General features: G+C 46.5%; 1 protein-coding gene across 1 annotated transcript in view; it reads left to right on the top strand.

Moving 5' to 3' along the window:
* Positions 1-27,500, top strand: part of stambpl1 (STAM binding protein-like 1) — a 55,477-nt gene that overhangs the window by 15,122 nt on the left and 12,855 nt on the right. The window contains exons 3-10 of the mRNA XM_063220759.1: positions 6,055-6,159; positions 7,063-7,175; positions 9,466-9,541; positions 10,516-10,611; positions 13,284-13,700; positions 16,677-16,866; positions 22,218-22,342; positions 27,305-27,442. Of these exons, the coding sequence (XP_063076829.1) occupies positions 6,055-6,159; positions 7,063-7,175; positions 9,466-9,541; positions 10,516-10,611; positions 13,284-13,700; positions 16,677-16,866; positions 22,218-22,342; positions 27,305-27,442 (1,260 nt within the window). The remainder of the gene's footprint in view (positions 1-6,054; positions 6,160-7,062; positions 7,176-9,465; positions 9,542-10,515; positions 10,612-13,283; positions 13,701-16,676; positions 16,867-22,217; positions 22,343-27,304; positions 27,443-27,500) is intronic.

Below are 27,500 nucleotides of genomic sequence, written 5' to 3'. Positions count from 1 at the left end.
GTGTGTGTGTGTGTGTGTGTGTGTGTGTGTGTGTGTGTGTGTGTGTGTGTGTCTCAGCAGGGCTGGTGGAAGGCCGTGGAATTTTGATAAGATTCTGCCGTTTCTTGGTAACGAGCGTGAAAGAGGGCCACTGTTGGGCCATTAGTATGGAGGGCCACGCGGGACCAGCCTCACCGCACAGCTGCTCACTTCCGCTCTCTACACTCTCCTCCTTCTCTCTCCTCCTCTCTTTCTATCCTTCTTTAACTTGCTGCCAGTGTCTCTCTCTCCTCCTCTCTTTCTCTCTTTCTCGCTCCTTCTTTTAACTTGCTGCCTGTCTCTCTCTCCTCCTCTCTTTCTCGCTCCATCTTTTAACTTGCTGCCTGTCTCTCTCTCTCCTCCTCTCTTTCTCTCCTTCCTTTACTTGCTGCCAGTCTCTCTCTCTCCTCCTCTCTTTCTATCCTTCTTTAACTTGATGCCTGTCTCTCTCTCTCCTCCGCTCTTTCTCTACTTCTTTTACTTGATGTCTTTCTCTCTCTCCCCCTTCTCTCTTTCTATCCTTCTTTTACTTGTTGCCTGTCTCTCTCTCTCCTCCTTCTCTCTTTCTCTCCTTCTTTTACTTGCTGCCAGTGTCTCTCTCTCTCCTCCTCTCTTTCTCTCCTTTCAATTTAGGCTGTTTTCTCCATCTCTCCTCCTCCTCTCCTTTCACCTGCTGCCTGTCTCTCTCTCTCCTCCTCTCTTTCTCTCCTTCTTTTACTTAATGCCTGTCTCTCTCTCCTCCTCTCTTTCTCGCTCCTTCTTTTAACTTGCTGCCTGTCTCTCTCTCCTCCTCCTCTCTTTCTCTCCTTCTTTAACTTGCTGCCTGTCTCTCTCTCCTCCTCTCTTTCTCTCCTTCTTTAACTTGCTGCCTGTCTCTCTCTCTCCTCATCTCTTTCTCTCCTTCCTTTACTTAATGCCTGTCTCTCTCTCTCCTCTTCTCTATTTCTCTACTTCTTTAACTTGATGCCTGTCTCTCTCTCCTCCTCTATTTCTCTACTTCTTTAACTCGCTGCCTGTCTCTCTCTCTCCTCCTCTCTTTCTCTCCTTCTTTTACTTGTTGCCTGTCTCTCTCTCCTCCTCTCTTTCTCGCTCCTTCTTTAACTTGCTGCCTGTCTCTCTCTCTCCTCCTCTCTTTCTATCCTTCTTTTACTTGATGCCTGTCTCTCTCTCCTCCTTTCTTTCACTTCTGCTCACTCCACTTTCTTTCTCTCCTCCTCTCTATTTCTCTACTTCTTTTACTTGCTGCCAGTGTCTCTCTCTCCTCCTCTCTTTCTATCCTTCTTTTACTTGATGCCTGTCTCTCTCTCCTCCTCTGTGTCTCGCTTTCCTTCACTTGAGGCCCGTTTCTCCATCTCTCCTCCTCTTTCTTTTGCCTGCTGCCTGTCTCTCTCTCCTCCTCCTCTCCTCTCCTTCTTCACTTGATGCCTGTTTCTCCATCTCTCCTCCTCTCCTTCTCTCTTTCCTTCGCTTGCTGCCTGTCTCTCTCTCTCTTCCTCTCTTTCACTCCACTCTCCTCCTGTCTTTCTCTCCTTCTTCACTTGCTGTCTCTCTCTATCTCTTCCTCTCTTTCACTTCTGCTCACTCCACTTTCTTTCTCTCCTCCTCTCCTCCCTTTACTTGCTGCCTGTCTCTCTCTCCTTCTCTCTTTCCGTCGCTTGCTAACTGTGTCTCTCTCTCCTTTCTTTCACTTCTGCTCACTCCACTCTCCTTTCCTCCTTCTCTCCTTCTTTCACTTGCTATCGGTCTCTCCCTCCTCCTCCTCCTCTCTTTCTCTCTTTCTTTCTCTCATTCACTCACTCTCCTGGCTCCCTCTCTCCTGCATCTCTCGCTGTGTACTCTCTCCATTTACCCACCTCTACGTGGTCTTTTCTCGATATCTCTTTCACCTCTTCTTTTTTTTGTCTTCTCTCAGTCTTTCATTGTATCATTCTGGTCAGTCCTGTTCTCCTTCTTTCACTTATTCACTTTCACTCATAGTCTGTCACTCTCTATCTCTCTCTGCATTATTCTCTCTCCGTCTCCCCTCTGTTCTCTGGTATTTGTAAATCAACCATCCTCCTCCATGACTGAGGTACGCTGAACATGGTACCGTCCCACCGCACTGCTCCCTTGGGGTGCTCCATTGGGGGCTGCCCAATTGCATGGGTGAGGCATAAAATGCAATTTCGTTGTGTGCAGTGCGCACTTGTGTGCTGTGGAGTGCTGTGTCACAATGACAATGGGAGTTGGAGTTTCCCAGTTGGGCTTTCTTTCAAGTATCTACTCTTCCCTTAGTGCCCATCCTGTTCTTCTAAAATGCTCACTGTGCACACAGCACAAATCTTTTTACACAAACAATCCAAATAAGTGTGTTAACATTTTTGTTCACACACTTGTGTGGACTGTAAGGCAGCTACCGAATGTCGTTGGTAGCAGTTTGGGTTTCATTGATTGTTCTCAAGAACAGACGAGCTGTTTGGAAGTAAAGGGGGTTTACCAAATTACTGGTTGTACAGCTTACAGCTCCTAGTAGGCCTAATGGTGCAAGTGCCAATGTACCCCCCCCCTCTCGCTTTTATTCCTTCTTTCTACTGCTCTTTAGTCTTCGTTCTTTCTTTCTTTCTTTCTTTCTTTCTTTCTTTCTTTCTTTCTTTCTTTCTTTCTTTCTTTCTTTCTTTCTTTCTTTCTTTCTTTCTTTCGTGTGCGCACGGCGCGCACATTTATGCTCTCTCTCTCTCTCTCTCTCTCTCTCTCTCTCTCTCTCTCTCTCTCTCTCTCTCTCTCTCTCTCTCTCTCTCTCTAGAATCAGTCTCCATGTATTCCATCATCTTTCAGTACATTTGAGTGTAATTCTTTTTGTGTGTTGAATAATTTACAGTATTTAAACATTTAGCAAACTTTTTCTATTGATTTCAAAAAGACTGGTGGCGTGGGATGTGGGCCGAAGACCAGACGGATCTAAATGGACGCTGGAGATGTATTTCTATGTGGGCGTGTGATTCACTGCCTATTCCTAAGCATAGGCTACGGCAGTGATTCCCAAACCTTTTCAGCTGGGACCTCCTTTTGGACTTCAGAATATTTTCGCAACCGCCTGCAGGGGTCCCGGCCCCCAGTTTGGGGACCACACTGGTCTATGCAGTGTGCTGGAGTTAACCTTACGTTAGTGGGAGTTGGAGGCCTTGTTTCCTCCATTTGGGTCAGCAAATCTGTTCTGTTGTTTTGTATATGCTGCTATAAATACTGTAGAAGTCTAATTCTGTACTCGTTCATGTGTTGAATCACTTATTGAAACTTATTTGTTCTATTATTGATTTGAGCTGAAAATATTTGGGTTGATGAAGAAGGTGGGACCGATTTTAAGAGGTGTGTGCGTGCGTGCGTGTGCTTTCCATGCATACACATAGCACTTTAACTTTTCCAAAAGTGTAACTTTTGTAAGGTGGCGTGTGTGGGTGTCCTTCCCTCTTCTTATGGGTCAACATGTCTGTTGTACTGTACTGCTATGAATACAGTGCAGCAGAGGGAGTGGGGCTCTGACTGGCTCCATTGGCCAGGTAAGGAGGAGGAGGAGACGCTCTCTGGAGGCCTCTTCTGGCCCAAATTTGGTGTGTGTGTGCGTGCGTGTGTGTGCGTGCGTGTGTGCGTGTGTGTGTGTGCGTGTGTGCGTGTGTGTGTGTGTGTGTGTGTGTGTGTGTGTGTGTGTGTGTGTGTGTGTGTGTGTGTGTGTGTGTGTGTGTGTGTGTGTGTGTGTGTGTGTGTGTGTGTGTGTGTGAGTGCGTGCCTGCGTGTGCACATATCATGATGTATGTGCGAGAGTGAGAGGCTGGAGCAAGAGAGAGGGCGAGTGTGTGTCTGTGTGTATAAGAGAGTAAGTGTGTCATTATAATATAGGCCTTGCCTTGCTTATCATTATAATATCATAAAATCTTTATCCACTCACTGAGCACACTCCTTCTTTCAGGACGAGGAGTCGTGTCCCTCCGAGAGTGTAAGTGCACGTGTGCGAGTGTAACAGTGTGACAATGAAAATAACTGACGTTCAGTCCGGTGTGTGGCGTGTGTTTTTGTGTGTAACGATTGCAATAAAATCGGAGAATCTGTCGAGTGTAAGCATATGCCCTCTCACTCCCTTACCTCCACAGAAGAAACCGAACCACATTTGGTGTGTGTGTGTGTGTGTGTGTGTGTGTGTGTGTGTGTGTGTGTGTGTGTTTGCGTGAAGTGTGTGACAATGACACCGTTCACTCATGCCTCCCCCTTCTTCCCAAAAGAGTTGGACCACATTTGACGTGCGTGTGTATTTGACATTTGATGTGCGTGTGTATTTGACGTGCGTGTGTATTTGATGTGTGTGTGTGTGTGTATATAGTGTGTGTTAGTGTATGTGACAATGACACACTCATTTCCTTCTCCCCCCACCTCCACCTCTTCCTCCTCCTCCTCTCCCTCCTCTCTCCTCCTCCGCTCCCCTCTCCTCCTCCTCCTCTCCCTCCTCATCCTCATCCTCCTCCGCCCCCCTCCCCTTCTCCCCTCCTCCTCCCCTCTTCCTCCTCCTACTCTTCTCCTCCTCCCTCCTCCTCATCCTCCCCTCTCCCTCATCCTCCTCCTCCTTCCTCCTCCTCCCCTCTCCCTCCCCTCCTCCCCTCTCCCTCTTTCTCTCCCTCCCCTCCTCCTTCTCCTCCTCCCCTCTTCCTCCTCCTCCTCCTCTCTCCTCCTCCTCCTCCTCCTCCTCCTCCTCCTCCTCCCCTCTCCCTCCTCTCTCCTCCTCCGCTCTCCCTGCTCCTTCTCTCCCTCCTCCTCCTCCTCCTCCCCTCTCCTCCTCCTCCTCCTCTCCCTCCTCATCCTCATCTTCCTCATCCTCCTCCTCCTCCTCTTCTCCCCTCCTCCTCCCCTCTCCTCCTCCTCCCCTCTCCCTCCTCCTCCTCCTCCTCCGCTCCCCCCCTCTCCCTCTTCCTCCTCCTCTTCCTCCTCTTCCTCCTCCTCTCCTCCTCCTCCTCCTCCTCCTCCTCCTCCTCCTCCTCCCTTCCCTCCTCCTCCTCCTCCGCTCCCCCTCNTGTCTCCCTCCTCCTCATCCTCATCCTCCCCTCTCCCTCCTCCTCCTCTTCTCCCCTCCTCCTCTCCTCATCCTCCTCCCCTCCCTCCTCCTCCTCCTCCTCGTCCTCCACTCCCCCTCCTCTCCCTCCTCCTCATCTCTCCTCCTCCACCCCCTCTCTCCTCCTCATCCTCCTCCGCTCCTCCTCCTCCTCCGCTCCCCCCCTCTACCTCCTCCTCTTCCTCCTCTTCCCTCTCCTCATCCTCCCCTCTCCCTCATCCTCCTCCTCTTCCTCCTCCTCCTCCTCCTCCCTTCTTCCTCCTCCTCCGCTCCCCCCTCTCCCTCCTCTCTCCTCCTCATCCTCCCCTCTCCCTCATCCTCCTCCTCTTCCTCCTCCTCCTCCTCCTCCGCCTCCGCCTCCTCCTCCTCCCCTCTCCCTCCTCCTCGTCCTCTCATCATCCTCTTCCTCCTCCTCCTCCTCTCATCATCCTCTTCCTCCTCGTCATCCTCCTCCTCCTCAACCTCTACCTCCTCCTCCTCCTCCTCCTCCTCATCCTCCTCCTCCTCCTCCTCCTCCTCCTCCCCTCTCCCTCCTCCTCCTCCTCCGCTCCCCCCCTCTCCCTCTCCCTCCTCCTCCTCCTCCTCTTCCTCCTCCTCCCCTCCTCCTCCTCCTCCTCCTCCTCCTCCTCCTCCCCTCTCCCTCCTCCTCCTCCTCCCCTCTCCCTCCTCCTCCTCATCCTCATCCTCCCCTCTCCCTCCTCCTCCTCTTCTCCCCTCTTCCTCTCCCCTCTTCCTCTCTCCCTCCTCTTCCTCCTCCTCCTCCACTCCCCCCTCTCCCTCCTCCTCATCTCTCCTCCTCCCCTCTCCTCCTCCTCATCCTCATCCTCCCCTCCTCTCCTCCTCCTCCTCCTCCTCCTCCTCCTCTTCTCCCCTCCTCCTCCTCTCTCCCTCTCCTCCCCTCTCCCTCCTCTCTCCTCCTCCTCCTCCTCCTCCTCCTCCTCCTCCTCCTCCTCTTCCTCCAGAAGAAGTTAGCAGCGGAGCCGGACCACACGGATGTCAGCCTGACCGCAGCAGAGAGGGTGCGAGCCCTGAGCAAGATGGGATATAACATAGACATCAACCAGGAGGTGAATTTAACTCACACACACACACACACACACACACACACACACACACACACACACACACACACACACACACACACACACACACACACACACACACACACACACACACACACACACACACACTGTACACACAATGTACACACATTCATAGAATACAGTAAACTGTATAAAGCCCTGAGTAAGATGGACATCAACCAGGACTTGAATTCATTACACACACACACACACACACACACACACACACACACACACACACACACACACACACACACACACACACACACACACACACACACACACACACACACACACACACACACACACACACACACACACGTTCATACGGATGGATGGATGATTGTTTGATTGTATGATTATATTTGTGATTGATTGTGTGTGTGCTCACTGCCTACCACAGGTGACGCTGTATTTGTGATTGACTGTCTGTGTGCCCATTGCCTACCACAGGTGACCAGGGGTGTAGTGGGCGCGGTACGCGGGGCTACGCAGTCCACCCACTTCTCCTGAAGTGAGATTTAAAAAAAATCTTCTGCCCATGTTTGAATACAAAAAGGAATGATCCCATAGCAGTATTGCAGGTGATTGACCAAACAGATGAAAGCAGAGAAGCAATGACGATAGATTAAGGACAGTTGGGTGAGGGGGGGTTTACATGNTAAGTTTCCTAATTATTTGATGACGCTAAAAATCGCGTACCCCCACTTTAAAAATCCCCACTACACCACGGCATGTGACGCTGTATTTTTGACCGATTGTGTGTTTGCCTACTGCATAGGTGACGCTGTATGTGTGATCGATTGTGTGTGTTCCTACTGCATAGGTGACGCAGGGCCGCTACATGTATTACTGATTGACTGTCTGTGTGCCCACTGCCTACCACAGGTGACGCCGCGGCGCTACTTCCGTTCGGGAGTGGAGATGGAACGCATGGCCGCGGTCTACCTGGAGGAAGGCAGCCTGGAGAACGCATACGTACTCTACAACAAGTTCATCACGTGAGCACACACACACACACACACACACACACACACACACATACACACATACACACATACACACACACACACACACACACACACATACACACACACACACACACTCACACAGACACTTAAACCTTCATAAATGACTCAAAAATTGCACACACAAATACAGCACCCAGCTTAAAGAATGCAGGTCTGAATACTTGGAAACAAGTTGGACAAGAGAATACATCTAACCTCATAAACACCCGAGGTACAGGATTAACACAAACTGACAAACATGCGTATCACATGCTAGTGGTGTGGATTGTCACTGCCCTCACGATCCGATTCAATCATGATTCGGGAGGTAGCGATTCGATTCGATTCTATGCGATCCGATCCGATTCAATTCTACAATGCATTGCAATGCATTACATTTCTACTGAAAGCAAAGCAAATGTTTAATCAGTCATGATGAGGCAATACAAGTAGTCAGATACTGAGCAACAATTTATTGGCTGTTTTCTGTATCAGTCTGTATCAGTCTTGCAATGTTTTGAAGTGCTTTTATTTAATTTAACATTCATTTGCTCCCGAAATATCCATGGAAGTAATTGGATTGCATCGCCGAATCGATCATTGTTGACACCACTATCACACGCACACACACTCAGCATGAAGCATATATTCCTGTAGACATTCTGCAGCTCAACTTTCTTTCACAAGTGAAAGCCAACTTCTACACATGCAGTCATGGGTAAGCGGTTAGGGCGTCAGACTTGTGGCCCAAAGGTTGCCGGTTCCACGCCCAACCCGCCAGGTTGGTGGGAGGAGTAATTAACCTGTGGAGTGCTGTGTCACAATGACAATGGGAGTTGGAGTTTCCCTGTTGGGCTGCTTTCACTTCACACATTTTCACTCCCTCACACATAGTTACAGCAATTTCATACTGGGAAATGGGCACACTCAAATACTCACAGACACTTTGAGACACTCTCAACTCACCAATTTGTGTGCTCATCACAAACACATGCACACATAGGCACAGACACACACGCACACACACACACACAGTACACACAGGGTGCGATTTGTAGGGGGGGGGATTGTCCCCCCTTCTGGTTTTGATACCTCCACTTTTCCTACAGGATTTTAATATTTGCGGTATGTAACTCCATTGTTAATGCTTAAAATCTGAAACGTATCCCCCCCCCCCCCCCCCTTCTGGTTCTTCAACAAATCGCACCCTGAGTACACGTGGACATGCCCAGGGTGCGATTTGTAAGGGGGGGATGGGGGGGATTGTCCCATGGTTTTGATATCGCCACTTTTTCTGCATGATTTTAATCACAGTTTAATGTAATTTAATTGTTAATGCTTAAAATCTGAAACGTATCCCCCCCTCCTGGTTCTTCAACAAATCGCCCTGAGTACACGTACATGAACATGCCTGTGCCAAAAATACTGAATCAGAACAAGATATCGCAAAACACGCCCACTCAATGCAAAAGCGTTTGCTCAAGTTGAGTCTCCTAAGGGCGTTGTCCCCTACTTCTTCTTCTCTTTTTAAGGTGTTTACGCAAGACGTGCGCTACCGCCATCTACAGTTCTAAGGGGACTTCATTGATTCTCAACCTCAGGACTCCGAAGGTCTCCTAAACGAAGGTCTCCTTAAGGGGCGTTCACCCGACATAAAGTGGATACCGGAAAATGCAGAGCTGGTACACACAGGGATGCAGTACTCACAAATGGGACTACCAGTAATTAATACTTTGCTGAACAGCAAATGTTCATACCCACAGAGGTCCCTAGGAGGAGGAGAAACAATGCTGCTTTTTATGATTCACAAGTATTGATCCTTGTGTGTTTCGAGCGCTCTGTTTTTTGAATTGTCTGAACATTTTGTGTGATGGTATCATACACCTGCTGAAGTTCTGTAGGAAGAAGAGGGTATTTGACATTGGCTAAGATACAGTACACGTACATCTAACCACGATACATTGGAACTCTTCTGCGCTCCTCCAAGTTCTAATAATGTTTTCCAATTAAATTAAAGTGGGACTATTTATTAAAACGTCTTCCATCGAGCTCTCATTGGTAAGCATTTAGTAACAGAGATGCTGCTGGGTACCACAGTATGACATTCAGTGAAAGTAATGATCACCATCATCACCACCATCATCAACATGCAGTACTACACTAACCTGTACCGGTATCTTGTACATTCTTCTCATGCACCGTCTGTAATTTGTTTTCTACAAGCTGAGGAGTAATCATTTAGTTGACCTTGTTATTGTTGCTACTGTTGTTGTTTTGACAGTTTATTTGTGGAGAAGCTCCCAGGGCATCGGGACTACCCACAGTGCAGCGTGCCGGAGAAGCAAGTCATTATGAGGGTAAATAATGGGCACGGAGTCACTGATTTATGCGGAGCACACACACACACACACACACACACACACACACACACACACACACACACACACACACACACACACACACACACACACACACACACACACACACACACACACACACACACACACACACACAAACACACACACTCTTTATGATGGACTTTTAAAATAATGTGTATGTGTGTGTGTGTCTGTCTGTCTGTCTGTCTATGTGTGTACACGTACTTGCACGCCTGTGGGCTCGCGGATAAATCATGGACAGACTCACTGCTTTCTGCAAAAGACACACTGCTTAAAGGTGCACTGTGTAATATTTTTAGTGTTTCGTTTCCAGAATTCATACTGCCCATTCACAAAATGTTGCCTTTTTCATGAACACCTACCACCACCATCAAATTCTACGTATTTATTATGACTGGGAAAATTGCACTTTCCAAACATAAAAAGGGGATCTTCTCCATTGTCCGCCATTTAGAATTTACAGAAATGTACATTTTCAGCTGCAAAACTTACTGTACTTTGGTCATATTAGTAAATATTACTTTATTATTTAGTAAATATTCATGAAAAGATCAAATTTGCCAGGAGGCAGCATGGTTTCAATCAGCTGCACAGTTGCAATACCTACTCTGGCCACCATTATACACAGTGCACCTTCAAGGAAACAAACTCAAATTCCTGTTGAATTAAATGGAGAGAAGATTTGATTGTGGCGACTGTGTGATGGATCCTGCTGCTTTGCTTTTTGTGAGGCACACGCCAGGAAAGCAGAAGGGTTCTGAACACAACACAAGTCGAAAATCTGTTTGGAAACTTCTTTTTTTATCCCTTGTTTCACTCTCTTGTGTCTGTGTGTGTGTGTGGAAGCAGCAACTCGGAAAACACACACCACAAAAGCCAGCCTGTGAAATGCCTGAAAATGTGTTTTCTCCATTTTTCTCCCTTTTCAAAAGAAATTGCAAGAGGTGGCCTTCCCAAGAAAAGACCAACTGAAGAAGCTCTTGCACGAAAAGTACAGCAAGGAACACAACGAGTATCTGAAGAGACAGGTGAGTGGCACTGGTGGGCGTGCGTGCGTGTCCGTGTGACGTGTTTGGGTTTGTTGGCACACATGTATTTCATTTGCCTAAACATGGTCAGCGGACCAACCAGAGATTCTTTAAGTATAGAGATATGCCAACATAATAGGTTTCTATGGGCACCTAACGCGACCAGGTTCCGGTCTGCCTAAAGGGCCGTGTCATAATGCTCCTACAATGAATAGAACAGTCCTTAGGTCTGCCTAGGTCTGCCTAAGGGGGGCCATAATAGAACCAGGAAACAATGGGCCAATGGAACCTCTCTCTCTCTAGTCTCTCTGGGACCAACAGTTATCTTATAACCCTCCAAAATGTTTCTGACTAGTCGACGAACCATGGAAAGGAGCTATGGTCGTTAGCCAGGCTACGCCCTCCTAGTGATGCAACACCTTCGTTGTTGCTTTTTGTCAGGCCATGAGCAATAAAAAAAAATGTTTGAGCTCCAGAGAAATCCACCTACTTTGTTGGGAAGCAATCAATTTTGAGCAGCTCCAACAGCCCTGGGTAGAGGCATGTTCAAGGCAGTGACGTGGTTTAAGCAGAGACTGTTTGCTTGGGAAAAAAAGACTATTTGCAGAAAATGTTTGCTTTAAACTTCAACACGAGCTTTCTGGCCTCAACCAGTAGCAAGGCAAGGATTAATCAGGCCATTTGGGAAACGTTATTCGTCATCTTCTAGGTCAGACCAACATCTTGGTATGAGATTTGAAAGTCGATGATAATCAGGCAATACGGTCGTAGCTATGGTAGCTTGGGTGGTCCAAGTGTTCACATTCCAGGGTGCCTCCGATCACGAGAAACCTCGTAACACTACCCATCACACACTCAACTACTCATTGCTTCTTTCTTTAAAAAAAAAATGTAAATCATAACTATCACCATCATATACCTCCCAACATACAGTACGCCAGGTCCCCAGACTGGCTACGTTCAAGAAGCACCTTAAATCCCATCTATTCACAGAGGCATATGGACTTAAACTTCACTGTCCCTTCCCCTGCCCCTTCTCCACCCCTACCCCTCCCCCCCCCAAAAAAAACAAGCTATTATTATTACTATGGGTCAGTTCCCACGAGTTTTATAAATGATTTAACCAACTTTTAATGGTGCAATGTTAATTTGTTGAAAATTGTGAGGTTTTAGCAAGTTACTATAGCCATGATGGTTGTTATCAATGCCTCCCAGTGCAGGTCAAGAGTTCAGATAAGGATACGGCGACACTACTCACCAGGCCTTGCAACACATACATGCTTCCTGTTTGGTTGCCCAATATGGCACCCTTGACAAACAAGCCTTGCAGGTGAATGGTGTTAGTTCGGATAGGAACCCATCATCACTTTACCAAGGGTGTAACCACACTTCAAAAGCCACAGGCAACCTTACGCTACTGTGAGCACAACTTTGAGCAGCTTACTATGTTGTTCACTGTAATAAGGACACAATGCGAAATGCACGTGCCCATTGCTTACTTTGGGATTTTTGTTCTACTTTAAGTTTATTTGAAAGTGGTTTTAAACACAAGTAGATTCAAATGAAGCGTGTGTGTGTGTGTGTGTGTGTGTGTGTGTGTGTGTGTGTGTGTGTGTGTGTGTGTGTGTGTGTGTGTGTGTGTGTGTGTGTGTGCGTGCGTGCGTGCGTGCGTGCGTGCGTGCGTGCGTGCGTGCGTGCGTGCGTGTGTGCGTGCGTGCGTGTGTGCGTGCGTGCGTGCGTGCATGCGTGCGTGCGTGGCGTGTCTCTTAATAGAAGTATGCCACACGTGCATGTGTGTTTATGTATTTTTATGTGTATGAGTGTACATGTCTGCTTTTTTCACCCTGACTGACGAAAGCAAACCTGAAATGTACAATACCAAATAACACTCTCAGGAGGACACATTATAAACTCGACCTAAAGCGAGTATGCATGTCCTTATCATATTTATACAGCTCCACTCTGGGTTAGATACAAGAAGGTAGAGTCTGCTGAAACTGAAGGTAGCTTACAATGACTGTCTCAGGATTCTCATAAAGAACCCAAGGAGTACAAGAGCAAGTGGGTTATTCTGCAAACTAGGCCTACGTAACTGCTTTCAGGGCACTGTTGAGAAATCTTACCTTTAAGTTCATGAGCAGGCTTGACCGTGCAACAAATGAGCTTATTGCATTATTAGTTGATCCTAGTCGTAGCTCTGTAAGGTCTATGGTCTGGGAACACTGGAATGACTGCGTTCATTAGTTTCCCTTTTTATAATATGAATGTGTAATGTATTGTATTACATGTTGTATGTACAGTACTGTAATGCTTCCACTGTGGGCCTTGAGGCTGTAATAAAGTTTAGGTAACACTTTATTTTAGGGATACATCTGTTAGCACTAATACATACACTCTGCCTGTATAAATAACTTGTAAGGCATGTACAAAGCAAAAGCAAACATTTGTTAGACATGTATTCGCAAATGTCTTGTTCATGCACAATAAGGGATTTATTACCAATTTAACCTTAGTAAGGACCTAGAAGGCCTTAGCGTTAGGCCTTAGTTGCTTGTATGTATTAGTGTGTAATAGATGTGTCCCTAAAATAAAGTGTTACCAAAGTTTCTATAAAGTTCATATAAAGTTTATATACAATATACTGTATGTGTCTGCACTCTCCCCGGAGCCAGGCCGCATGTGTGGCCCAGAGGGGTAACTGTGGAGGAGAGATCCAGCAGCAGCAGCAGCAGCAGCATCAGTACCACTCTCCCCATCCGCATAGCAACCAGCATCCGCATCCCAACCAGCATCATCATCCGCATCCCCAGCATCAGCATCCCCAGCATCCCCAGCTGCAGCTGCAGAGGCTGTCCCTTCTGGAGGAGGAGCGGCAGCGCGTGGCCCAGCTGCGGCGCATGCAGCTGGAGAGCGAGCAGTTCCGCTACTTCGAGGACCAGCTCCGGCGGCAGGAAGAGGCTAACCGTCGCCAAGAGGACACTACTACAACGACGACAACAACATCATCATCATCATCAACGACAACAACCACCTCTCCACCTCCGTCCGTGACGTCCAATAGCGTCAATGCCACGTCGACTGGGGGCAAGGTGATGATCTTTTTTTGATGCTTGACTTTGATGGTTGAGCTACATGTACGTGCCATGGCTGGAAATCTGCCAAACCTGGCTCGTTTTCAGTCTGTTTAAAGGGACACTGTGCAGGAAATGGTCAAAAAAGGTACTGCAACTATGGTGCTCATTGAAACAGGGCTGCCTATTGCCAAATTTGATCTTTTCATGAAAGTTATCTAAGTGTAACGGAGGCTAACTAGCACAGAGTTGGCGTGGAACGTTGGTAAACCTCCCTCCGATAGCTTCATACAGTCTCGTGCCGTTGGGCCGAGAGACTAGTCTCTTGGCCCAGCGGTATCGTACTGTGTCTCCCATTGCCGAACCGTTGTAGTTGACGAGGATGCAGGTTCGATCCCCGAGGGGGGTGAACAGGTGCAAGATGACCTCCGTCACAGTGGTGCCGTGACCCGGATGGGAGTGAGGTTTAAGGGGGAGAGTGTAACGGAGGCTAACTAGCACAGAGTTGGCGTGGAACGTTGGTAAACCTCCCTCCGATAGCTTCATACAGTCTCGTGCCGTTGGGCCGAGAGACTAGTCTCTTGGCCCAGCGGTATCGTACTGTGTCTCCCATTGCCGAACCGTTGTAGTTGACGAGGATGCAGGTTCGATCCCCGAGGGGGGTGAACAGGTGCAAGATGACCTCCGTCACATAAGGAATAAACAAATATTTTCTAGTATGGTCCAAGCACAGTCATTTTTGCAGCTAAAAATGGCTATTTTTGGAAATTCAAAATGGCGGACTGTGGAGAAGATCTCCCTTTTCATGTATGAAAATTGCAATTTTTCCAGTCATAATGAATACTTAGAATTTGATGCTGGTGGTTAGTATTCATGAAAAAGGTAACATTAGTGAATGGGCAGCATGAATTCTGGAAATAAACTACCAAAAATCTCACACAGTGTCCCTTTAAGCACATTGAACTATCTGATTGTAATTCATTGTAATGCAGTATTTAATATTTGTAATTCATTGTAATGCAGTATTTAATATTTTTGATTATTAAGTATTTTTTGGACTTTTATGTCTTAATCTGGTAGTGACACTGAAACGAGTAATGGGCCCTGCCGTGGCCAAACGGTAGGGCACTCGTCTACCATGCGGCTGACCCCCGGGCTCGATTCCCGGCCCAGGTCCTCTGCCGGCCCTTCCCAGTCTCTCTCTACCCCCCACACGCTTTCTGTCACCACCTTCACTGTCCTATCATGAATAAAGACAAAAAAAAAGAAAAAGACAGAAAAAGAAACGAGTAATGAGTGGTAGAGAGAGAGATGAGGTATAGGTTTGGGAAATGACCCTGGTGGGGGTCATGGGTTGGGAGATGGGGCAGGTTGACCCTGGTACAGAGAGATGGGGCAGGGTTAGGAAACGACCCTGCATGTGTGTTTAATGTATTTTCGAAATGTAGGTATTTGTATGTGCATGAGTACATGTCTGCTTTTCTCACCCTGACTAATACATTTCATGTAGATTTGAGACCCCAAGGGAAACATGTCCATTTATGCTGCGTTGACTATTATTATTATATCCCCGAAACGCGGAGCGTCGGGGATGTAATGGTTTTGCGTGCGCCGCCGCCGCCGCGTCCGCCGCGTCCGCCGCCGCGTCCGCCGCCGCGTCCGCCGCCGCGTAAGGTCTTTCGTGTTAACGCGATAACTTTTGAACGGATGTTTGGATTTGTCCCAGATTTTTTGGGTGAATGCTCTAGGGCAGGTTCATGAACTGATTCGAGTTTGGAGGTCAACACTTTCAAGATGGCCGAATTCAAGATGGCCGAATTTTTGTTTGGTCAATAACTTCTGACCGGGTGGATGGATTTGTCCCAGATTTGGTGTGTGAATGCTCTAGGGTAGGTTCATTAACTGCTTCGAGTTGGGAGGTCAACACTTCCAAGATGGCCGAATTCAAGATGGCCGAATTTTTGTTTGGTCCATAACTTCTGACCGGGTGGATGGATTTGTCCCAGATTTGGTGTGTGAATGCTCTAGGGTAGGTCCATGAACTGATTCGAGTTTGGAGGTCAACACTGTCAAGATGGCTGAATTCAAGATGGCCGAATTATTGTTTTGCCCATAACTACTGACCGGGTGGATGGATTTGTCCCAGATTTGGTGTGTGAATGCTCTAGGGTAGGTTCATGAATTGATTCGAGTTTGGAGGTCAACACTTTCAAGATGGCTGAATTCAAGATGGCCGAATTATTGTTTGGCCCATAACTACTGACCGGGTGGATGGATTTGTCCCAGATTTTGTGTGTGAATGCTCTAGGGTAGGTTCATGAACTGATTCGAGTTTGGAAGACAACACTTTCAAAATGGCGGAATTTTCTTTTGGCCCATAACTTCTGACTGGGTGGATTGATTTGCCCGGTAACACCTTATTTTAATGGTTCACCATTTCAGTGAATCTACCATATTAGGTACAGTGTAATAACCAATGTAACAATATTTAATACCATGTAATACTATGTAATATATGCAATATCAGGTACAGTGTAATAACGAGTGTAACAGTATGCAATACCATGTAATATAGTGTAATACCAGTGTAACAATATGCAATACCATGTAATACCACTTACGCACAAACACATGATGTAAGTAAAACAATTACATTGTATATTGTTACACTGGTTATTACACTGTACCTAATGTGGTATATCCACTGAACCATTAAAACAGTATTACCATTTGCCCCATTTTTTGCTTCATTTTCACAGTAGTCGTTTGGTTTTCAGCCTATGCACGTCATGTCACGTCTGTATGTATCACATACGTTTACGAAATGGTGGACGGGAGTGGTAGGAATGATGGGGGACTGGAAGCGTCGCGTTTCGGGGATATACCTTAAGCAGTCGAAGGCGACTGCACAGGCAGTCTAGTTATTATTGCTATCGTTGATGTTGTTATTATTATTGTTGTTGATGTTACTACTATTGTTGTTGTTGATGTCAGGTGTCGGAGCAGCCGGACGGATCGTGCCTCTCTCAGCCGGGCTCCAAGAACCACGTGCGGTCCGGTCTGGACCCCAACCGGAACAAGACCTCCGCCTCCGCCTCCAACAACACCACCACCAACACCACCACCACCACCAATAACACAGTGCCTAAGACCAAGCCGGCCCCCACGCTAGCTGCTGTGCAGAGTGAGTGTATTTTGCTGTCTGTCTGCCTGCATGTCTGTCTGTCTGTCTACTATCTGTCTGTCTGTCTGTCTGTCTGTCTGTCTGTCTGCCTGCATGTCTGTCTGTCTGCCTGCCGCCTTTCTGCTTGCCTGTCTGTCTGTCTGCCTGCCTGCCTTTTGCCACCTGTCTGTCTGCTTGCCTGCCTGCCTGCATGCCTGTCTGTCTGCCTGCCTGATTTTCTGTTTGCCTGTGTGTCTGTCTGTCTGTCTGCTTGCCTGCCTTTTGCCGTCTGTCTGTCTGCCTGCCTGCCTGTCTCTCTGTCTGTCTTTCTGCCTGTCTATCTGTCTTTCTGCCAGCCCGTCTGCCTGTCTGTTTGTCTGCCTGCCTGTCTGTCTGTCTTTCTGCTTGTCTGCCAGCCTGCCTGTCTGTCTGCCTGCCTATCTCCCTGTCTGTCTGTCTGTCTGCCTGTCTGTCTGTCTGCCTGCCTGTCACGGTCGCTGGGCAAAGAGGGGTTCATGGAGTTTGTTGTGTTTGTTGTGTTCTTTTATTTCTTGATTTCTTAGATTTTTTTTTTCTTTCAATTCCAAGTGCTGTCTATCTAGACATGCTTAATACTTTAGCTGCACAGGTGACAGGGGTCCATGGAGTGCTCTCTCTCTCTCTCTCTCTCTCTCTCTCTCTCTCTCTCTCTCTCTCTCTCTCTCTCTCTCTCTCTCTCTCTCTCTCTCTCTCTCTCTCTCTCTCTCTCTCGTATGCTTTCATACATACTTTTTTTTTCCAAATCTCACTTCACTAAACTGTATTTTCCTATCAGCATGTTTGCAATCATGATGTTGTCCATTTCTCTCTTATTCCCATTATATACTGTAACCTGTCTCTCACTTTCACTTTTTCATTCTTTTTAGGTTTTTCTCCTTTTGTTATCTTCTTTCCATCTTTTCTTATCCATTTTTTTCTGCAGCCTCTATGCTGTTATTTTCTTGTCCGTTTTGCCCTTTTCAGTTGCACTTTTCCTTTCTGGTTTCTCTAGCCTCCCATCCCCATGAAACTTGCTTTTTCCTCTCCTTCACTGCTCCTATTTCCCTCTCTTTCGAGCTCCGTCTCTTGCTTCCCCCAAGTCTTCCACATTCTCTCTCTCTATATTTCTCTCTCTCTCTCTATTTCTCTCTCTCTCTCTATCTCTCTCTCTCTCTCTCTCTCTCTCTCTCTCTCTCTCTCTCTATTTCTCTCTCTCTCTCTCTCTCTCTCTCTCTCTAATTATAATCTTCCTTGTCCTCCCCTCGCTCTCTCCATTTTTGACATCTCTCTCTCTCTCTCTCTCTCTCTCTCTCTCTCTCTCTCTCTCTCTCTCTCTCTCTCTCTCTCACTCCCTCTCTCTCTCTCTCTCTCTCTCTCTCTCTCCATCCCTCTCTCTCTCTAATTATAGTCTTCCTATTCCTCCTCTTGCTCTCCAGTTTTGCCACCTTTCTTCCTCTCTCTCTTTCTCTCTCTTTCTCGCTCTTCCTCTCTCTCTCTCTCTCTCTCTCTCTCTCTCTCTCTCTCTCTCTCTCTTTCTCGCTCTTCCTCTCTCTCTCTCTCTCTCTCTCTCTCTCTCTCTCTCTCTCTCTCTGCTCTCCTCAGATGTATAATGGCAGCTTGCTCCCCTGATACTGATGACTCATGGGCTAATGGTAGAAAATGGGCAGGCCGATTTTTTTTAGTATTTATTTATTTATTTACTTACTCCTCTATGCACTTCACACTGATCGCAAGTCAGCCAAGACCAAGGAAACCTTCTCAGTGAAACACACACACACACACACACACACACACACACACACACACACACACACACACACACACCAATGTCAATGTGTTACAGTATATCCCCTGCCCCACTGACCTCAGGTCAGTACAAGTGTATGGAAGCATTTCGATCCATTGGGCATGAGCACACCAGGGGCTTCTGAGAGGTTGATGACCCAGTTGTAAATGAAACCTGACCCTGGTCCTGGTTTTCTCTTTGCCACTTAAGGTTGCAACAGGGTGCAATTCCTATTCCAAGACTATTGAAGCTGTGTACATAAGTGGGGGAATGGAAGTACTTGATGACTAAAGAAATGTATTTAACAATACACATCTAAATTGTCTGGTCTATAGTGTGATGACATTACTTTGTGTCGGGTCAATCTTAGGGCTGCACGATTATGGAAAAAATCATAATCACGATTATTTTGGTCAAAATCGTAATCACGATTTTAAATCACGATTATTGATTTTTGATTAAGATGAAATATAACCAAGAATGAATTATATACGGGATGAGCAAAATAAAATGAATTGTGATAAATATGTAAAGGCAATAGCATGAAACTTAGGTGGACAGATTTCTGGCCAGAAACACCAGCCTGTCAGTACGTTCTGGCTTCAAGGACGCTCTCAAAGGTAGGTCACTATTGCCACGATTAAATCACGATTGAAATCACGACTTCGATTTCACGATTTTCGATTATTTTTGATTATTTGTGCAGCCCTAGTCTATCTGCATGTAGGCCTGGTTCTGCCAGGTGTGTCTTTTTCCTCTCTTATAAAATCAAAGATTGTGTGAGATGGCAGGAAATAAATGAGTGTTCCTACTGGACAAGCTCATAACTTCCTGTTTTCAGTTTGGAGTTTGTCATCATATTTGTCATTTTCTAGAAGCTTGGGTGGCATAACAGCCTGTGTTCTGTGGATGATACAGTATATTCGCTCATTTCACAGATCTCAAACCAATGTGAACATGGCACTCTTTATTCATAGGTGATCTTTGTAGATTGCTGGTAATTTCCTTCTAGGATCTGGAAGTTGATGAGCCGAAAATACATGGCGCACTGTGTGTACTTGTATTATTTTATTATTTTACATTTTTTTTAAAAAATCAATTTAATTATCAGCATCTAAGAAATATTGTACTGTGATTTAAATTCATGAGTGACGTGTGAAAAACTGCTATATAGTAAGAGATTGAGATAACTTGAAAGTGCATGCTTTGCTTTGGTTTTGTCTTGAATTCCACCGATCTCAAACCGGAGGGTGCATGGCAATGGCACCCAGTGTTGCCAATTCCGAATCTCATAAGCGACTTTGGGTTTCTTTTTTGATCAGGCGCATATTTTATGCAGTTGCGTTTTTTTGGGGGGGCTTGTCCTTTTCAGGGTTGGGCTTGATGTGCTTGATAACGCAGTTTCAGTTGAATGTTTCAGAAGTGGACATTCAACTGAAACTGCGTTACTCTCAGTGACTGAAGCTCTAAGGACTGCAAGAACGGAAGGATTATCTTCGGTCCTCATACTACTAGACCTGTCTGCAGCCTTTGACACAGTCAACCACAAGATCCTCCTGAGGATACTCACAGCCATGGGAATCACAGGCGTTGTCCACTCATGGTTCAACTCCTACCTCTCTGGACGCACCTTCAGTGTGTCATGGCAAGGGAAGCTGTCTACGACTCACACCCTCTCCACAGGCGTACCCCAAGGATCAGTGCTGGGACCCCTTCTGTTTGCAATATACACCTCCTCCCTGGGACGTGTCATTCAAACACATGGGTTCTCCTACCACTGCTATGCTGATGACACCCAGATGTACCTGTCGTTCCGTCCAGAGGACACCACGGTTTCGGAACGCATCTCTGCCTGCCTCACCGATTTGTCAACATGGATGAAGGACCACCACCTACAGCTGAACCTGGCCAAGACAGAGCTCCTGGTGATCCCAGCTAAAGAGTCGCTCAGTCACAACATCAACCTCAAGATAGGCTCCACCATCGTGACCCCAAACAAAGTCGCCAAAAACCTTGGCGTCATGATTGATGATGAGCTGTCATGCTCCAACTACATCAACTCGGTCACCCGGACCTGTCGACTCCAGATGTCCAACGTACGGAATATCAGACCTGTGCTGACACAATATTCTACACAACGACTGGTCCAGGCCACGGTCCTGTCCCGCGTTGACTACTGCAACTCACTCATGACAGGTCTACCTGCTTGTGCGCTAAAGCCTCTGCAGATGATCCAGAATGCGGCGGCACGGTTGATATTCAATCAACCCAAAAGGACCCATGTTACTCCTCTATTTATTGAGTTGCACTGGTTACCGATCGCCGCCCGGATCAAGCACAAGGCATTGACCCTCGCCTACAAAACCATCACAGGAACGGCCCCAGCTTATCTGAAGGACCTACTAACGCCTTATGTTACTGGACGAGAACTGCGCTCATCCAGCACAAGCCGCCTGGCTCTGCCATCCAGTCGCTCTAGGTACTCCCAGTCAAGATTGTTCTCCGTTGTGGTACCCAAGTGGTGGAACAGTCTCCCAGAGGCAGCAAGACTAAGCACATCTCTTCCAGCCTTCAAGAAACAACTAAAGACATTCCTCTTTCGAGATCTACTAGACTAATGCTTGAAATGGCCTTGCCCCAGGGCAGACTCCTGACATGATGTTTAGTTTAGCTTAGTTTAGTTTAGTTTGTGTGTGTGTGTGTGTGTGTATGTGTATGTACTCGTTATTTACTCTTTATGATAAAAAAAAAACTTTAAAAAAAAAAATAAAAAAAAACTAACCCTCTTTGCAACTGCACTTGTTGTTCTGTATATCTCCTGTGCACTTTATTTGCTTGTGAAGTTGGCTTGATTATGTCCTCTTTTGAAAGTCGCTTTGGTTATAAAGCGTCTGCCAAATGCAATGTAATGTAAATGTAATGTAATGTGCTTCTGCCCTGTCAGTGATTTTAATGTGATTGGATGCTTGTAACTTAATGTTTCTCAATGACAACTCACTCATTCTTGTCCCACATTAGTCACGCAACAACACTGTTACGTCCCACTGTCTGTGTCTGCCTCACTCACTTACGTAGATTTTAGCTTCAAGTTTTGGCAAAGGACGCGCTCAACTTCTTGGAAAAACGAAAGTCTTTGGGTGCGCGATAAAATGTATCAACTTAAGGAAGAAAAATCCGCACTCACAAACTGCGTCTCATTATTTATTTATATTACCACCATGTCCAAAAAGCAAACGCGTTTCGGCTATCAAGCCGATGAAGGCTTGATAGCCGAAACGCGTTTGCTTTTTGGACATGGTGGTAATATAAATAAATAATGAGACGCAGTTTCTGAGTGTGGATTTTAGCTACCACACAGACGCTCGCTAACAGCAATGCCTTCTCTGACAAGGCATGTGACTGACGACCCACCCCACATTTTATTTGTTTTTTTAAGTCTTCATTAGCTTCTTTTGACTTGTTTTCAGAACGCCAGTCGCTTATTTTTCGTGGGTGATCCGGCAACACTGATGGCACCTCCTATTCATTAGCTAGCGCTCATGTGATGTCTCCTTTCCTCTGTTCTCAGATCAGCGAGTGGACGGGCTGAGGCGAGTGCTTATCCCCAGGGACCTGACGCACTGCTTTCTCCTGCTGGCCGACAGCAACACGGCCAGGGGCATCGAGACGTGTGGGGTACTCTGCGGAAAGCTGGTAAAAAAAAATACTATATGGTTTAAATACAGTATAGATTCCAGAATACAATCTTTTACGTTCTTGAAATGACTAGTGTTGAGTGTACATAAGGTAAAAATGTGCTGCTAGATTGTGGTGCGGGGCATTGAGATGTGTGGGGTGCTCTGTGGGAAGCTGGTAGAAAAAAATGGTTCAAGTATTGGCACACTGAGGAAGGCAGAACGCTGAAATGCGTCTGTGTAATTATGAAAGAAATGTATGTGTGGTACGGCCTTTTAATTATTTTTCTTTTTAAGATTTGTAGTCTTTTTGACTTTATTGAAGATGGGACAGTAGGAGAAGTAGACAGGAAGCGAATGGGGAAAGAGATGGGGAAAGGTCTGCAAAGGATCCGGGCCGTACTCGAACCCCAGTGTTGCCAGATGTGTCTGACCAAATCCCGCCCAAAAGGTTCTCAAAAACCGCCAAAATGCGCTAAATTCCGCCCAAATTCAACAAATTACATTGACTTCTATGGGCCCAAAACGGCTTAAAAAACCGCCAAATGGCCAATTTTTCCCATTTTTCCCCGCCGACACTCATCTCAAATAGCCCAATGGGGCGGGCACCCGCCCAATCTGGCAACACTGTCGAACCCGGGTCGCCGGTGTAGCAGGCGAGTGCCCTACCGCTTGAGCCAGGGCAGGGCCGGGCCGGTGCAACCTTTTCTTACTTTTCAGTTTTGTAATATTTTGGTCGGCATCCTAAAAAAAAGACAAATCTGTTGGCGTCCCAGCCGTGGCTTACGGTAGGGACACATACACGCTAATTTGCGAACTTTGCCATTCATTCCTATGAGAGAGGCGAAGGCAAGCGATGGCAAGCGAAAGCAAGCGAACAAGAGCGAAGCGAAGCGAAATTATTAAAGAAAGTTTAATGTTATGCAAATGAGGAGTGGATTCGCCTGACATGGCCCAATCAAATCAACAACATAACTGTTCCATTCCATTTGATTCGCCGCGACGTGACGGTTGGATTTCGCCTCTCTTCGCTTCGCTTGCTTCGCCTCCTATGTGTCCCTACCGTTAGTCAGCTAGTCAGCTTCGATTACCAACCCGGGTCGTTTCCCAATCGTCCCACGTCTTTCTCTCTCCCACTCATTTCCTGTCCCACTCTTCATTGTCTAAATGGAGGTGGGGAAAAAAAAATCTGTAAGGGTGAAGCCTGCTCCAACCTTTTATGAACTTCTACCAGCGGTGGAACTTTTTCCCCACCAGTCACTAAAATCTACCAGTCACTCGCAATATTTACCAGTCACTATTTTTACCAGTTCATATTCAACTGTTCCAAACATTGTAATGCCAAGTAAGATAATTTTCTGATCAATACTTTTGTTTCAGAAGTCATGAATTCAGTTATTATGATGCCAATAACTCATTTGCAATTACCAACCTTTGATGTTGGATGCTGCGTATGATTCAGCATTAACCCGGAAACCTGTAGAAATATTTCACCCGTCAAGGTGACGGGTGGGTTGACATATTTCACCCGCCAAAGGCCAAGCACACACGTTATTTCCATCTCTGACTTCTACCCATTTCCTGTACTGAATTGAAGAGAATGATGCAAAGTTGTGTTGTGGCTCTTGCCTGGTGAACAGCTTACCTCTCCCGGCTGTTATGCTGTAACGTTTTGTGAGGGTTTTTTAATCACCACATCACGTTATAGAGCTGTCAAATCAATATCCTCAGTGCAGTGCAGACCGGCTCTACTCTAGACTGTGCCCTCCTACTGATGCCACACCTTCAGTGTCGCGTCTAGTCTGGGCAATTCTGAGCTCCCGAAAAAAACGGGAACTCCTCCCACTTTGTCAGGGAGCAAACAACCATTAGCAAACTAAGGGAGGAGGGTCAACCATACCGTTTGGGAAATGTTAAGTGTTATGCTCTTGGTCAGACCATGACCAAGTCTCGAAGAGATTTGAACGATGATGATAATCAGCCTACCGGTGAACAGCTTACTGTACCTCTTCCGGCTGTTATGCTGTAACGGTGTGAGGGAGTTTTTAATCACCACATCGCTGAGCTGACAAATCAATATCCTCAGTACAGTGCAGAACGGCTTTATTTTGTGCCCACTTGAGATGGCCAGTCATATCCGGTAGCCTACTGTGTGTTAGTCATGGAGGAAATGGGATTCGTTGGCAAAACAGTTCTTTTCTCATTTTTTTCACTTTTCACTTGTGTTTTTGCTTCCTCTGTGTGATTCTTTTGTTCTGCTGCCTCCAAGCGTCATTTGATTTGTTTCTTGTTTTTCTTCTCTCCTTTCCTGAAAGGACATAAGAAGAGTGTTACAAGAGACAGCAGTGTAGGGCCCTGCCTTGAGTGTAGATGAGAGCAGAGAGAGAGAGGGAGGGTAGTGGTGTCAATTATCCCATTTTAACCTAAGACACCTGCAAAAATGGTTGCTTTTAATGCGTAAGCCTTTTTTGGGTGAAAGGTGCCCTCTGCCTATTAACACCTAAATATTTCAGTCTCTGAAATACATAAAAACATGAAATAAGTTGTATTTAAAAGCTATGACTATCATTTTGCAAAACAGCTTTTTGCAAACAGCTTGTTTGATTCTTTTGTTCTGTGGCCTCCAAGCGTTACGTTTTTTCTCTCCTTTCCTGAAAGGACGTGAGAAGAGTGTTAGATGAGACAGCGGTGTAGGGCCCTGGCTGCCTTGAGTATAGATGAGAGCAGAGAGAGGGAGGGTGTCAAAAGCATCTTAACCCATTTTAGTCCAAGGCACCTGCAAAAAATTGATGCTGAATGCCTAAGCCTTTTTTGGGGAAAGGTGCCGTCTGCCTATTAACACCTAAATATTTCAGCCTCCGAAGCACACAAAAACATGAAATAAGTTGCATTTAAAAGCTAGGACCCTTTTGCAGTAGAATGTGTTCATTCAGCTCTAACATAACCACATTTTTAATTTTAAAAAACCCTCAAATCTCAAGAGCCTGAATGCAGTGCATATGCCGCTCCAGGACAGGACTGGCCACGCACGGGACCCTCTCGGTACTTCACATCGTAATCAAACATTTCAAACAAGCAATTTAAGATTAGGGTTAGGTTTAGGGTTAAGGTTAGGGTTAGGGTTAAGGTTAGGGTTAGGTTTAGGGTTAAGGTTAGGTTTAGGGTCGTATGACATAAGCGGTAAGTACTGAAAGGGCGTCGAACTAGTGAGTCCCGGCCATGCACGCCGACTCAGTCAGTGTGAAAGGCTGAATAGAGCACATCGGCCGAGGCTAGGCAGAAAGACCGCCGTCTTGTCACTGCCGCCACGCCACGCTCTTGTATGTAACTGGCCTGAGTGGAGCTGAAGGCTGCAGATGGCCGGGCCAAAGAAAGTGGATGTAACCAAGAGGCGTCATTTTGTTTCCTTTCCGGTATCCACTTTATGTCGGGTGAACGCCCCTTTAGGAGACCTTCGGTTAGGAGACCTTCGGAGTCCTGAGGTTGAGAATCAATGAAGTCCCCATAGCGCTGTAGATGGCGCTAGCGCACGTCTTGAGCAAACACCTCAAAAAGAGAAGAACAAGGAGGGGACAACGCCCCCTTAGGAGACCCAACTTGAGCACACGCTTTTGCATTGAGTTGGCGTGGTTTGCGATATCTTTGTTTGATTCAGTATTTTTGGCCAGGCCTTTGTCTGAGGGTGAAGGAAGAGTTGGTCTCCTTTCCTCTCCTTCCATGGTATAAAATCAGTGACGGTTGGTTAGTCCAAAGGTTATATTTGACCACCACTAGCAAGGATGTCTGGAATGGCGATAAGCTCGTACGCACACACATTGAGTGCGTTCTAATATGTGACCTTGCATCCTCATACGTTGTGATGATATCACTGACAACAGCATTTTATTTTAATATCTCGCAAAAGCTCAATTGTAAAGTCATGTTCTCATTTGCAAACTGGATGGTAAATGAAGAATAGTCCCCCCAAAAATTGTTGTGGCTAGACTGACAGCGGGGAAACTTAATTGTTTTCTCCACGGAGGCGGGGCATCAGCAAAACGTGAGGCCACAAGCAGAAGTGGAGGACGCAAGGTCACATATTGGAATGCACCCTGTGTGTGTGGTTTTGTAGACACAGTAACTAAGGCTGGCAATAGTAGCGAAGGGCGTTGTCACACCAACAGAGATTACATTCCCCTGCAAGAGGTCACACAGCTAGCTCTCCATTGTATCTCCTCTTCTCACTGGTGTACCATGTCTTGAAATCACAAACTCCCTGCTCATCACACACACACACACACACACACACACACACACACACACACACACACACACACACACACACACACACACACACACACACACACACACACACACACACACACACACACACACACACACACACACACACACACCTTCTTCCATTCAGTACCTAATCCGCTGTGCATCTCAAATAACCCGCCCTTATCCTCTCCTCTCTGACGTTTTACACTCCGCGCAGTTGTATTCGTGTGGTGAGTCTTTGTGTTTGAATGGGGCGCTCATTAAAGGTGCACTGTGTAGGATGGTGGCCAGAGTAGGTATTGCAATTCTGCTGCTCATTGAAACTGTTCTGCCTATTGCCAGATTTGACCTGCAGTGATTTTTAGCCCAAAGAGAGCTGCATGGTTTTGTCTTGGTCATGCAGGGGTTGTTGTCACTTGTCTTTTCTGTGTGACGGACGATCTTGTATTCCTGATGAAGATACCATTAGTGGTAACTTCAGTTGTTGTGGATGGTGAGACTTGTTCAGTCTACACACCCCTCTTCAAATGCCAGCTTTTTGTGTTATTAAACATGACAATTAACAGGGGGGTGTAGAAGTTGTATAGGCACTGTGTGTGCGTGCATGTCTGTTTGTGTACCTCTATTTGTGTGTGTGTGTGTGTCTGTGTCTGTCTGTCTGTCTGTCTGTCTCTGTACTTCTAATTGTGTGTGTGTGTGTTCTCTCCTGTCCTGCTAGACCCATAATGAGTTTGTGCTGACCCACGTGATCGTGCCCAAGCAGTCTGCCGGGCCAGACTACTGTGACATGGAGAACGTGGAGGAGCTCTTCAGATACCAGGACCGCCACAGCCTCCTCACACTGGGATGGATACATGTAGGTTACACGCGCACACACACACACACACACACACACACACACACACACACACACA

This window comes from Engraulis encrasicolus, chromosome 17, assembly GCF_034702125.1.
Source record: "Engraulis encrasicolus isolate BLACKSEA-1 chromosome 17, IST_EnEncr_1.0, whole genome shotgun sequence".
Taxonomy (NCBI): Eukaryota; Metazoa; Chordata; class Actinopteri; order Clupeiformes; family Engraulidae; genus Engraulis; species Engraulis encrasicolus.
Note: the sequence above shows the minus strand (reverse complement) of the source record. Positions and strands in the feature narration are given on the sequence as shown.